General features: G+C 40.1%; 1 protein-coding gene across 1 annotated transcript; it reads right to left on the reverse strand.

Annotated features, from left to right (window-relative positions):
- Positions 1-220: 220 nt before the first annotated feature.
- Positions 221-13,823, reverse strand: mcoln2 (mucolipin TRP cation channel 2). The gene is made up of 14 exons (XM_004561513.5): positions 13,646-13,823; positions 13,002-13,155; positions 12,344-12,517; positions 11,899-12,055; positions 11,443-11,521; positions 11,273-11,369; positions 11,078-11,177; positions 10,532-10,644; positions 10,216-10,365; positions 8,538-8,639; positions 8,103-8,225; positions 5,673-5,879; positions 4,597-4,730; positions 221-629 (listed from the first exon to the last, which is right to left on the reverse strand). Coding segments are annotated over exons 1-14 (1,635 nt in total). The 5' UTR covers positions 13,690-13,823; the 3' UTR covers positions 221-628.
- Positions 13,824-14,616: the final 793 nt, after the last annotated feature.

The following is a 14,616-nucleotide window of genomic DNA, read 5'->3' on the forward strand; positions in this document are numbered from 1 at the left end:
AGAAGTCATGCTCCAGCTTGTCTTTAACTTTAACCTGCTGGTTTCTACACTGATCGAGCTGACTCATCGTTGTGGTGTGTTCATTCAAAACTAGTCTTACTCACAACTCTGCTGGAAACATGTTTGTGCACTTCAGAGAAAACTCACCCCCCACTCCCACCAGTGACATGATTACATTTAAATAAAAATAAAAAATAAAAAAAAGGGACAAATAGGAAGATTAGCCTTGCTGCAACCTTTACTTCAACACTTAATAAATTAACTTTAATGTTGTACATTCCCCAACAGCACTCGACCAAACTCCTTGGCCAAATAAACATCTAAGCAGTATTATAAACATACACAATTAATCCAAGCAACCACTTCTTCTTAGTCCCAGTTCCAGCTCCGCATCTTGAGCTCCTGACTCCCGTTCAGTGGAGGAAACTCATTTGGCCTTTCTTATTGCACCTCACGGGATGTTACACGTGTAAATCTACATTCTCCAGGATTTTTTCAGTGTTTCAGCGTTGAGAAGTTTGTCTCAGACATGTGAAGTATTGTTCCCAGCATTTTCCTCCCTAAACTGTCTCATCCAGAGGCGGGGCAGCCGTCAGCTGATAAGTATGACATCATCATTTGCTGGAACTCTGTAAGGAGAGAGGGAAGGAGAGAGAGAACTCATAAAACCACCAACCTTTCATCATGACAAACTACAGCATAGGCTACTTTTCACTCAGACGTTCGATTGCGTGGTTAGCGAATGCTTCTCTTTAGAAAGCACCAATACGCATCTTACTCATAAATGATATGAACCAAATTCAAGAAAGAAAAATAGGTGGTTTCTGCTGGTATTCAAAATCAAAGCAAGCAGTGTACGATCTTAAATAATGGCAGTATCCTATTTATGGGACTCCTACATGCTTGTATACGAATGACCTTGCATGTCCCATGTTTAATCAAATGTGCTCCAGCTTTATTAAAGCGACACAGGTTGTTCAAATGCAGGGTACATGCCATTCTAAATGTAGCTACCAAGGCAACACTGTTATTCCCAAGTGTATCAATATTATGTTGGGATGATACATCCAACTTGTTACACAAGCAGACAGGAATTCTCACTTTAGGGCATAATCTTGCAACACTATCACGGTAATGTTCTTGGGATAATTCCCACACACGCATCATTAAGGCCTCGTTCTCCAATCTGTAATTTCAACTTCACGCAGGTTTGATAGCAACACACAGCAAAGATTTGCACACTTCACTGTATCAAAGTAAACCCACCAAAGAAAGCTGTAAGTTCAAACACTTTGTTTTTAAACAAAAGATAATTTTCCTTCATTTTTATGATCTGCTGTAAGCAGAACATTTTCCAGGATTGGAATGATTGATGATGACGATGAGACCAAGTGAGCAAGGAAGTTGTATCTAATCATTTTGTTGTCAAAGGAGAAAACAAACTTTTATTGCACAAAAGGACGAGTGCACGGTGGTGAAGTGCAGACTACATACAGGACAGAAACAACGACATTATGCTGCTAACATATTTCAGCTCTTTGCAAGCACAGACAGCACGCTAATGCTAAGCTAGCCAAGAACCCAGAGTAAAAGCTGAGTGAATGCTGACCCCAGACCAGCACAAAGACCCTGATCTTCAACAGGTAACAAACTGATGCGCAGTCACTCACTCAGGTTTTTACATTCTTAACTGGTAATTATGAGACGTTTCATGAGGTGTGTGCCCTTCAGGACCTTTTTCAGTGCTACGAATTACTTTCTCCTGGGAGTAAATCAGTAATGTAATGCAATACTTTTCTTAAAGGTGTTCCGTGTTAAATGGTAAATGGCCTGTATTTATATATCGCTTTACTAGTCCCTAAGGACCCCAAAGCGCTTTACACATCCAGTCATCCACCCACCCACACACTATGGCAGCTACATGTAGCCACAGCCGCCCTGGGGCGCACTGACAGTGTTGTTAACCCCAACACTGACCATAACAAAGAGTGTAAATCCCTCCTGCTGACCACACAGGATACAATTAATTTGCATGAATGTAATGTCTTTGATATGAGGCTTAGCAATGGTGGTGACTGTCAAAACGCAGCCAAAGACAAGACATGAATGTTTTCTGTCTGATGATGACAGAGTGCCCCAGGCTGATTAAAATGACTCCATTCACCTGTCCTGTTTGTAAGATAAACATCATGATCCACACTGACACATTCAGATTCCTCAGTACACCGGATTAAAGTGGAGGCTCTTCTCTTTATTTACCAAATGCTACGGTGAGTCATAGTATCGGAGCGCCGCTGACTGCTGCTTTCTTTTTCCTACTCATGCACGTGAAACTCCAGGTGAAGTCTGATCGGCCTGTTCTGAAACTGTAAAGTCTGAGTTGCTGATCTCAGAGTTTATGATGGGAGTCAACATTTTGAGGAATAGGGCCATAATCTTTGACAGACTGCAGCTGATACATTTAAGTCCAAATACTGTTAAGTTTACAACCTTTGTCACACATATACGTTCTATTACATTTAATTGAATTCACAAGAGTCATAATATACAAGAGATAACAAACCTGACGCTTTTGGTAAACAAGTTTTAAATCCAACCCAAGGATCACTTCCCAGCTTCCTTTCCAAACAAGGTAACAGATCCAGATGAAATTTCACCCAGTAAGACATTAAAACGTTAACTGAGAACACTGATCTAATTTTTGCTGGGACAGTAAGGTAAGGATGCTTGTAAAAAATGAGATCTAGCCAGGTCAAAGGCTGCAAATGAATGCAATTATATAGTCAGTGCAAATCTACAAGAGTGCTAATAAGAAAACTGAACCAACTTTAAAAGATGGTCACCAATTTCAACAGAGGATGTACATTACACATCAGTACATAATGGCACTGTAACTGAAACTCGACTTCCTTAAACACTCAAGGCAACCAGAGCTGGAATCCCAGGAAAGCTGGGTGATAGAAAACGGCTGACAAACATCCATAAAAAATAAATAAAAATAAAATAACAAGCCCAAAACAAAACCCTCAAAGTCGGCGTGTTAACGTCTGCTGAAACAACGGCTGAAGAGCCCCGAGGGAGGAAACAGACTGTCTAAGCTCCAATGTGTCATCATAACACATACAGCAAAGGAAACTTTTCCCAGTGCCAGGACTTTCCCAACGAGTACACGACTACAGATCATTTTTACAGTGTGTACAAACATTCAAAGCTCTGGCAGGAAAAAAATAACAGTTTGGTGGCAAACGCGAAACACAGCTCTATACAAATGACTACAGTAGTTGCTTTACTGGGTAAACAACATCTCATGTCACAAAACAGTCTCCTGCTTTTGAAGTGGAATGATTGTGATGACGGCTACAGAAACCAATCCTGGTGTCCGTTTACAGCGAAACATTCTCCTGAACAGAAACATCAACTTCACAGTAATGTGCTGACTGTGATGGAGGAAGTGTTGCTAGGAGCAAACCGGGCACTGCGCTGCCGCTTTAAACGATAACGGGAAATAAAATGAAACATTTCTCAGGCATGTTAAACACTTCATGTTATCAGACAACCGAAAAGAGGTTAAGTAAATGATAAAGAGAGAACACAGTGTGAGGTCGTTCTAATAAAACCACGCACAACAGAGCCGCTAAACCAGTCTCTCCAATGCATTCAAAACTGCTTTCGACTCACCACTGAGCCTTTTCAGCTCATTTTGAGTCACAATGTTTACTGTGACCTGTGCATTCAAGGACATAACACAGTACAGAGGTGCTGGGAGTTTAAGGGGACGGTGGGGGCAGGGGTGTTCCTCAGTGTGGAGGCCCTCAGTTTCTCTGTAATCAGCCCATCACTGGGTGTGTCAGCATAGCTCCCACCACTAATTTCATTGCTCTCAAACCACGTAAGACGGAGCCAAACCGCAGCGTGGAGGAAACTCCGCTGCAGTCGGCTGCCTGCCGATGATGGAGATTGGCTCATGGAAATGGAATGAGAAGAAAACACCGACATACAGAGGAGTACGGTGTCCGTACAGTATATCATGGCGACAAGGTGTAAGCGACACAAACTCTGTTTTCATTTCTGAATGTTACCGTGAATCCTGTTTATTTGTACACGGACTGAAAGGGAGAGTGAGAATGTAACGGCGTTTCCTCGACATTTCTCTGATCAACTTCACTTTTGACGCTGGTGCCAGCTCTTTTCCAAAGACTTCATGAATCTTTCCCAAGAACAAGAGATGTGTTTCACTCTTGCCAGCATGACCGTCAGCATTCATGTTAACAGTAACTAAAAGTGACAGTTGTTTTGACCATCAGTTGATTTAGATATTGATTGATGGCCAAGATTTAAGAGGTTAAGACTACATCATCTTCTCAAGCTAAGACCTAAGTAATAAGCTAAGCCAAGTAATAGCCCTAATAGTCAACAAGCAACCGTCAAACTATAATAAAATCTTAAATCTCACTGGCTAACAACTCTAAGCAGGTATTTAAAACACAATACCTCTTATGTTACATTGATGTTTGTAGAGAACAGGTTCCAGGTGTGGCTGAGTGTGTGAAGAGAGATTAAATATTAAACAAGCAACACTGCTGTGAACAGTCGTACCACTGGCAGTAGCAGAGTACAGAGTGCCTGACGCTGACGTCTGTCTGATCGCTCTCCTCTATGTTAGGCAGCTCTGTCGGCTCGTGGAGAAACTTCTGCAGGTCGGTCTGCGGGAACCCATTTTTCTGGTAACTCTGTTAGCAAATAGAAAAAGTCCAAAATGCATCACATTTAAAGTCAGAAGACAAAACTTTTTCCATGCTAGATTTGAGAAATGCACACCAATTTAACACATATTGTAGACTCAAGCCCACAAACAGGTACCGCAATGACTGAAACATGGATTGAGAAACATTGTGACTGGTTTCTTCACATTTTTCTTCATAATTTAAATATAAAATTTGAAATAAAGGCTTTTTATAGATGTGATATTCACTGATTGTTGTCTCCTCTCAGCAAGATGCAATTACATTATTGCAGGAGGCACCCAAATGCCCAAGTACCATTCTACTGAGCCCCTTTTAAATAACTAAGGTCTTCACCCTTTTTAAGAAATAACCCAGACACCCTACTGAGGAAGCTCCTTCTGGCTGCTATCAACAGCTTGTGGCCATGCGTGGATGGGAGGCATAAAGCACCCAGTAAATTGATGCCATCTCCTCCCATAGCAGACAGCTACAGCATCCTCATTACTGCAGACGCTGCACCAATCCATCTGTCAATCTCCCGCTCATTCCCCGACTCATGAACAGGACCCCGAAGCCACCTTAACTCCTTCAACTTGAAGGAGTTGCTTCCCAACCCAGAGTGAAGACACACTACTTCACTCATATGAATGCACTCGATTTGCACCATCCTTTCTCTTTGTCACGCAGCTAGACTTAACCTGCAACACTGATGTGGCATTTGGTTGAAGAGTGGCAATCTCACACAGGGACGTCCCTTTTTTGTGGTTCTGTCAGAAGAGATGTGAACATCCCTTTTGTCTTGCTGGCAGAAAGCTCAAAGTACAGTAAGGATTGTTGTTCAGTTTTAGTCCACATTTTCCAGCCTCCTGTCAGGTCTAACAAGATCCAAGAGTTTAATTGACAAAATGCCACAGTTTTCAAATGACTCGCACTCGGTAACGTAAGTACCTTGATGGTCTCATAGGCGTCGGTTATAAGAGCGATAAAGAGCGACAGCACCATGTAGATGAACAGGGAGATGAAGGAGTACAGGTAAGCCCGACTGAAGAGCCACACCAAGGTGTTTTTGTCCTTAAGCTGGGCGAAGGTGGTGAACATGTCGTCTCCATTCAGCAGAGAGAACAGGCACTCTGCCACAAGACTCAGGCCCTCAAACTACAGAGAAAGAGGGAAATAACAGTGCAGTGAGCAGTTAACAAATCCACAGAAATCTGAGATTTCCTGGAAAACAAAACAAATGAGGAGATTGAAAGAAATTTGTTACATTACTGCAGCTTTTCTTCCTTTAAAAAAAAAAAAAAAGTTATACATTTGGTCTGTAAAAATGCCATAAAATACAATTTAGTGTTAATCACCAACTTCAAAAGAACAACATGACATTATTTTATTATTTTTCCTATAAATTGCAAGTAAAAATTCTTCACACTGAAACACTGTTTTGATCTTTTAAGTAGCTGATGTAACAAATGACAATGAGTAAGTCTTAGGTCGAAACCCAGTTTATCAAAGAAAGACGAGTCACAGATTATTACCATCAACATATTAAACAGGCAACAGAAGTGTTTAAGTAAACAGCCTGAATGCTCAGGTATAGGTCAGCTTCACTGTGTTTTGATCAGAGATTAAAGAAAACTTGGAGTTTCCAAAAGTACTTGGTTGTACTAAAAGAAACGCTGGACCTCGCAGGCTTAATAATAAGACAACGAGTTTGTCTAAAGACTGATAGGAATGACGCAATAAAGGAAAAAAGGGAGACCGTTGGTTGAAAGAACCAATCAGAAAGCCCGACACAAAACAGAAAGAAGTCATGTTCCACAAGAATGAGATAAGATCTAAAAACAACATCACTCTCAGACACTATGGATTCAGCTGACAGCACTTGAAGACGTGTGGAACGGCAAGCCGCAGGTCATCCCCTGCTGATTTCCTTCTGTAAATAACCTGAGGATCCTGGAAACACTTACAGGTCACTACGGGGGACTCCCCGAAACATCGCAGTATAAATATAAAAGTCTCCGTTGACTGCATCGCTGCGCAATCGTAAAGAACTGTAACACGGCTGACGTGAAACGCTGGCATAGCAGAGCTGGTTGCACAAATGGTAGTCGGGTAACAGTTTGCTTTTCATGTGGGCCTGATAAGAGTCTATTTCACTGTTAAACAGAGAAAAGTGTACTTAACAGCTAAAATGACCTGCTTGAATGCCTTCAGTGCACCAACCATATGGATGCTTTGTTAGTTCCACAGACGGGCATTCCTAAACATGGGAGGTAGTGAAGTGACATAAAGGCAAACACAAAAATCAGCTCACAATATATTTACAGTAGTTACTCCTCTTCAGCACAAGATTATCAACAATTTAGCCAGTGAGAGGCAAGATGTGAGGCAGCTGTTCTCAGGCTTCCCCACATCTGCCTCTGCAGATTAGGAGCTCTGCCGTGTTTAGACGCCTACTTCTGCTCAGACTTCCGTAAATAATTTATCTTAACAAGCCAGAACAGCTAAACATACAGATCACTGTCTGGGGAGCTCCCAGTTAAGGTTAGAGTTTCTCAGGATTTTAAGAAGTGCTCCAAATGTTGCTCAAGTCCAGCTGTAATCTCCACAAATTTTTAAAACATGAGCCGCTCAACTTTGTTTCTCACTTGTATGTATTTGGAGGAAACTGCTTCTTGTAGCCTCTTTCAGTTTGAGATATTTGCTCTGTTTCGGGGCAGTTGGCCCAAAACTGAATGTGGCACAATTCTGTTGCTAATCATCAACCATTTGATTCATTCCTCAAATGGTTGATTCATCCACGCATATGCACACACATCAGTGTACAAATGAATGTGTTATGAATGTGGCAGCAATCACTGTACAATGTTGAAAACCTGGTCACCAATGAAGCAGCAAACAGCAGCCAGTGAAGCAAAACAAGCATTATCATGCACTGACACCTAGTGGCCGTTTTATTTAGAGAGTCTTATAAATGCACTGTGAACTCTAGTTGCTCCTGTACAGGGAAGCCAAAGGCCATGTGTACACTTTGTTCAGTTTGAAGAGCAACATGCTGAAATAGCAATTTGAAAGAAAGAGCTTGGAAAACCTGATGGAGAAGTTAAGATTTAACTTCTCCAAGTCCAATCTGACAGTCATCATAAAAAGTATCGTACAACCACAGTTCCAAAAAAGTAAATAAAAAATAAACTGTCAAATAAACAAATCACTGATTTGCAAATCTCATAAAAATCAAACTTTGAATATCTCATCTACAGGTTATCAAGAGTCTGAATCTGGGACACGATCAAAAACAATCACCTAAAACACTACTGTAAGTCCGTTTTTTAAAAGATGTGCACTTTTGGGAGTTCCTCAATTCAATATCTGTAGCGTTACCTTCTCGTGGTACGGCCCCAGTACAATCCAGCCACAAAAAGTATAGCCGAGGTAGATCATGCCAGCACAGCAGCAGAAACGCAGGACCTTTGGAAAGGCTGCCTTCATGGTTAGGATCAGCACCTAAACTTGGAAGAAATATACTGTTTTTAAGTGAATTTTAAACCTTATGAGACAACAAATAAAGATTTATGTGAGAGTGGAGCGGACTGATACAGGTCTACACATGTGCATGATGAGAATTAAAATAAATATATCATTCTCACAGCATTTTAATACAAGTTTCTCCATCACTGTTGCATTAAGCTTAATGTGATGAGCTCCTGCTTAATATTTTGCTCATTGGAAGCTCTCACATGAAACAGACTTCAAACTCTGAGATCATAAATGTAGAACATTAATGCCTTACATCAGTCGTGCCGAGCATGGACTCACATTGTATTTCTGGAAGTATCCCAGGTACCTGATCACTCCAACCCACACCAGTAATGTAGACGTCCCCAGGAAGATACTGCACACGTCATAATTTGTAAGGTTCTACAAAAGAGAGCAGAGAAAGTCCACGATTAGGGATGAAATCATAGTTCTAGAAAACTCTGTTACATAATTACACACAGTATACATAAGTTATATTACAGTAAAGCTGGTTTTGCTGTATGATTGCAGTAAATGACATAGTCTGGGTGATTATTTTATTAGGGTTCAAAGTACAAAGTGAAGCCAAGGAACGATAAACCTTAACGTGCTTTTATGCTTTAATGCATGTGCACTGAGAAGAAAACTATAAATGTAAACTGCAGGTTTCTTAAAGGACAGCTTCACTGATTTTGCAATTTCTATTTGTGTCCAACTGCTCAAAGTTATTATCAACGTCCGAATCACAATGCAAAGTGTCGTCAGTCACGTTGAAATTTGGTTTGGAATTTAAAGTTTGATTAAAGGTCCAAACTGTCCTTTATACGTCTAACAATGTAATTATAAGATATTAAAACCGAACTGGTGAATTAATGCTGCAATCAGACAACTTAACCTGCGCTGAAAAGTTATTGTAGCAAATAATAGTAGAGCTTCACCTACAGTGATAAATTATACAAAAGAAGTAAAGTTGGGCATAAATGAGTCTAACTCTTTAAAACACATCGGTGGATATAAATAAAACATTAAAATAATGAAATATGATAAAAATTTGCCTACACACTAGAGATGGCACGATACCACTTTTTTATGTCCGATATGAATCTGATATAGTGTTTTTTAATCAATAAAACAGTTTTTTAAATGTCTTGCTGCATTTTGTATAAGTTCATACTCACGTTTAAAAAAAAAAAAAAACAAACAAATACAAAAAAAAAAAAAAAAATACTTCATAGTTCAGCAAAACTGATCAATCTAATAAACTTAAATCCTCTAGCCTCCCTATTCTGGTATTTTAAAGAGTACTTAGTAGAAATATTAAACAACCTAACTAATAGGGTTGCCAACTCCCAGCAACAACAAAGGGAACCACTTTCCACCTCGTGATGCTTAATTGACGTAATCAACCTTAATCGAATGCACCGGTAAAATAAAATGCACAGAAATCAATGATTTTTCTACAATAATTAAATAGATTCAACATCTTTCTTCAACAGAACTGCAGACTGCACAGATGGTTCCCAAAGGAAAAAGTACTACAGCTTACTAGGGTATATTAGACTTAACAGTTACTATATACAGTAATGGACTTCTATACATTTTATATCAGGTAAAAACTTTGGGTGTAAGATTCAGATAATTATTAAAAGCTCGACATTTTAAATGAGAATAAGAAAGAAAAGTATGTCTTTGTGCCCCCTTTTCCCTGTTCATGCCCTATCAGCCCCCCTGGCTAAACTTTGCTAGATCCGCCCCTGCACAGTTACCAGCGTCAGCTGTAGAAAAAGATCCTCGACTAGAAAGTAATATTAAATAAATTCTGACAACAGCTTATTATACAAAACCTTTTCTACATAAAGATATACATTTTCAAATCTTCTGCAATTATTTGACACCTTTTAAATGACAACTGAATAGGGGGGGGGGGGGGGGTATGGTTAAACGCCATTGCAAGAAAGAAAGGGATTATTCATTTTACCTTTGCTTGTATCTCCATCTTCAGAATCGATCCAATTATGGCGAAGAGGTCGCTGACGATGACCAGCAAGTACCAGCCGTTCAGAAACTCCCTCTGGTCGTCCTCGCACACTTTCCGATTAAAGTTTTCATGGAAGAATCTGGAGAACCTCTTCAAAATAAAACAATGGAAATTCAGTCAATTTAACACACACACACACACACACACACACACACACGCACGCACACACACACCTTTATCCACGATGTTTAAGTTAATTTCAAAAAGAAAAAAAAAAAAAAAGCAAAAAGGTAGCTGTTTGCATGGTGTTGCTGACCTGCAGTAACCTGACGGCCAGTATGATGGAGCGAGTGCACAGCACGGCTGATGTGAGGCACATCAGAATGACGAAGGCATCAAATACCAGCAGATAGTGTGTGTTCTTCTGAGCTGAAATACACACACACAAAAAGCACAAGTGTGGGTGTGAGAGGGTTTATCACTCAACTCCCTCACACTCACAGTTCTGACACTGATAACACAAGTCTGAATGCAAACGCCTCAGTTACAGGAAACTGCCCAGTCCTGGTACAAGTTTGGAGACACATCCTTCCACACACTTTAACAACGTGGTGAACAAGCTGCTGCAACACAAAATAAACTGGACAGACACATTGGTCCACAAGAGTTTATTTTTATTTAGTCTGATTCTTTGAAACTTGACAACATTTTGATATTTTTACAAATATTCCAAACATGCATTTGCAGGCTGACCTGTTGTTTTACTCAAATGTGAAAAACAGTTTTCAACGCCATAACCTGTCTCATTCCTCCCTCATTTGTTACCATTAATTAATTTTTCAGTTAGAGAAGTTCACCTTACCCGTCCCCGATATCTTCCAGTCTCGGCACGCGCTGCTTTCAGCGTCTATGTCCAGGAATAGTTTCACCTTTCCACTGTGACACTGGTTATCGAACGTTATCTATCAAATCAAAGGGATCCAGGTGTTTATATGTGCTTCAATCCAGCTGTGTTTGCTGCTTTTACATGGCGTTAATAAAGCCAAGAAACTTATACCGTAACAAAGAAGGAGTAGCAGTCGGGTAACTCTCGCGAACGCACCGTCTGGAGGTTGATTCCCTTCAACTGGAAGGTTATTTTGATGTCGACAAGTCTGAAAAAGCGGCGAAATGTTTGATTTAAAAAGGGGATGTCAGCATGTAATGTAAATAATTTAAACAGCATACCTGTAAAAATCCAGATTAAAAAAGGATGAATTCTCTGCTCTCCACAGGTTTGCAGTATTTGGATCGTGTGACATACAAACTGAAAAAACCCATCACATATATGAGGTGTGTAAAAAGCACAGACACAGCTTTTGTTTCCCCCTCAAAATTTGTTCTTATACTCCAATATGGAATTTCATGACCTGTTTAAATTACCAGTAAATCCCATAATGGTTCTAAAATGTCTGAAATATATAAGAAATGGTATTTTTAAACATGAATCTTTTGTCCCGTTTCTAATGAAAACTCTCATCACACATTTACATTACAGGTATTCAGGTTTGTCATTAAATATTAAAACTACAGGAGCCCAAAGGGGAAATTTTAACAACACTGAGCTTAATTATCTAAATGGCAAATCTGACACCAACTTCGCCGCGTATAACAGCAAACTGACATGCAAATTTTCCCTCTCACCCGTCTCCAGCTGAGCATCGATGTCATAGATCTCATCTGAAGGCTCCACGCTGCCCCTCCTATAGTACTCTTTACATATGGTGAGGGGCAGCAACTTGCCATTTTCATCCTCTGCGTAACTGATCGGGCCCACGGAGAGCTGGCCCAGCTGACTGTACTGTACACAACAGGAAATTTTAGGAAAATAAAAAAAAAACAAAAAAAAAACAGAAAACACTCCAGGGTGACGAGACAATAAAGAAGCTGAAAACTGGAATATCGCAGTGAAACACGATAAAACAAGAAATTCAAAAAATAAAGCAGTTCCAACTCATGCGATGCTTAAATTACACCAGATATGTTTATATGAGCATTAGATTGGAGTTCCTGATGTGCATATTCTATAATAAAACTCAACACTACATACACTTCATAATGCTACAGTAAAAAAGTCACTGTTACTTGCCTGATCCATGACATAAAACAGACTTTCATAGACGTCGTGCTTTGTGTAGACGGCAACGCTGTAGTCGTCCTCATCGACCCCGCTGTAGCCTTTTAAGAAAAGGTGTTTGAGCGCCATGGTGTTCTCTTCCTTATAGGAAACCACCAGCTGGTTGTTGAGGCCGAACAGGACGAGCTGTGGGGAAAACAAGAAAGGAGAGTTGAACATATACGCGTCTTATTCCTTTTGAGGTGGAAAACACATGTTATGGTAGCTTTACATCTCTGACATACCTCTCAGTCAGTTGGGCCTTTTAAAAAGGAGATTACCCAAAACTGTAGTTGTTATGGACATGGAGTATTGTGCAATCTCCCACAGCTACACATTTACAAGTAGTTTTAAAGTGTTACGTGAAATACTGATGAGGTGCTTTGAAGACGTTTGTGTTGTTTTAGGGCCATGTGCTTCCGAAACAATACAAATTTAGCAGCAAAATAAAGACAAACACAAATATTCCTTTATTCTCCCATTTTAAGCAGGACCCTCAGTGTAAGCATGTATATACACACTGCTCTTGGCTGCATGCCTTCGATTACATATTGCAGTTCCAGGAAGCCCCTTCTGAGTGCTGCCTCTTTCCTGGTCTTTCCCAACATACAATAAACCCCGGTGCACATACTTGTGTGGTGACCATGATGATTTTCAGGATCTGGACTCCCATTTTCCAGGGAATGTGTCTTCGGGCTCTGTACTTCTCACAGGGGCTCATGAAATAATACCTCAGGTCATCTCTGAGGTTCTCCTCTTTCATAATGTCGTGAGTTATGACAGAGCTGTAAGACAACAACCATCATGCAGATGACAGAAACAGATCGCAGTGCTGTGGGCTACACGGTTAAAACTCGTGGAAATGAACAGATGGTGAGAGGAGTTTCTCTACGAAGGAAGAAGAAAGCAGCCAGAAGGCTGAAAATGCAGAAGTGAAAGTTTAAAAGAAAGACAGTTATTTTATCAGCTCTTGTTGTTGCGGTGTACCAGACTGGTAATCAATCACACGGAGAGATCCGTGTACGAAGTTCAAGGTTAGCTCAGTAAATGTACTTTCACCATTTCCCCCAATTGTTTGTCAACTATAAACAACACAAATCCAAGTCTCCAAGTTACAAAGTGCAACGTTAAATCCAACCCTGATCACGTCATAAAACTTCCTGATGACTTTCGCGGTTGTTTTTAACGTTGTTACATTTTAACATGCGGCATTTCAGAATGATGAGGTAACAAAACTATATTTGAACGCAACTTATTTAAACATAAAAAGCTTACCTGACCGAATTGCTTCTATCCAGATAGCGAGAAAATAACTCCATTTTTGCAAAGCAAGGTGGGGAAAAAGCCAAATGACTGAAGGGAGATTATTAAACGTAAGCCGGACAGCTCCGGCAGAGAGTCAGAGACAACTCTGCTCTGCTGCGCGTGTGCCCCGCGAGACCACGACGCTTTCAGTCAGCCAATCAGGAAATGGGTTTGAGGCGGCACAGGTGCGCAATCTACGAGTGAACGAGTGCTCACGGAAAGGCCCGAAACATAATGTGGTTAAGAAACTAGATTTAAATAGAAAAAACAAAATAATAATGAAACGTTGCTGTGTGTGTGAAAATCAGTGCGTCAGTGTAAAACCTTTGAACTGATTAAAACCTGGAGCAGTTACTGATATAGGAACAAACTCCACAGAAGACATAAGGTACTTCTATATTTCACAGGCAAGAGTCTGTAGGTCACGTCATCACACATGATACTATAAAGCAGGGATGTCAAACTCATTTTACATTGGACGCAACATACAATTCACCAATCAAACTGCCCTTTCAGTCAATGAAATGAAGTTTAACTACACATTTAACCACTGAGATGTTTCAATGGTACATCTCAGGTTTTCCTCATGATACAGAAACGGTGCTGTAGTACATGAAATAAATATTTCAGCGTGATTCTTTGGGCTCAAAATAGAAGAAATGTGTGAAATTACTGAAAAAACCCTGATAGCTCAGTGCCCAGATGTTCCTGTAATTAAACATGAAAAAGTTGGTTAATTCAGACAAGATGCCATTTTTGTTTCTATGATCAATAGTGAAAAAACAGGGTACTTTGTAATTTAATTGAATTAACTGATATAGTATTAATAGCCACGGGGGAAGTCTTTATCAGAAGGAGAAGCTATAAAACCTAAATTAACAAATATTTTAAACTCCAAATTTTTATGCCATCCTTCACATTTTCCCAAAGCCATCTAGTGG

This window comes from Maylandia zebra, linkage group LG15, assembly GCF_041146795.1.
Source record: "Maylandia zebra isolate NMK-2024a linkage group LG15, Mzebra_GT3a, whole genome shotgun sequence".
NCBI classification, from domain to species: Eukaryota; Metazoa; Chordata; class Actinopteri; order Cichliformes; family Cichlidae; genus Maylandia; species Maylandia zebra.

Bases quoted from the DNA above. Each gene is read 5' to 3' on its own strand.
- mcoln2 (XM_004561513.5), bottom strand. From the start codon at position 13,689: ATGGAGTTATTTTCTCGCTATCTGGATAGAAGCAATTCGGTCAG. The intron at 11,178-11,272 runs GTATAAGTTTCT...TTGATTTGATAG, and splicing joins GCTACTCCTTCTTTGTTACG to ATAACGTTCGATAACCAGTG. The intron at 5,880-8,102 runs GTAACGCTACAG...CTTTCTCTGTAG, and splicing joins TGGGGCCGTACCACGAGAAG to TTTGAGGGCCTGAGTCTTGT.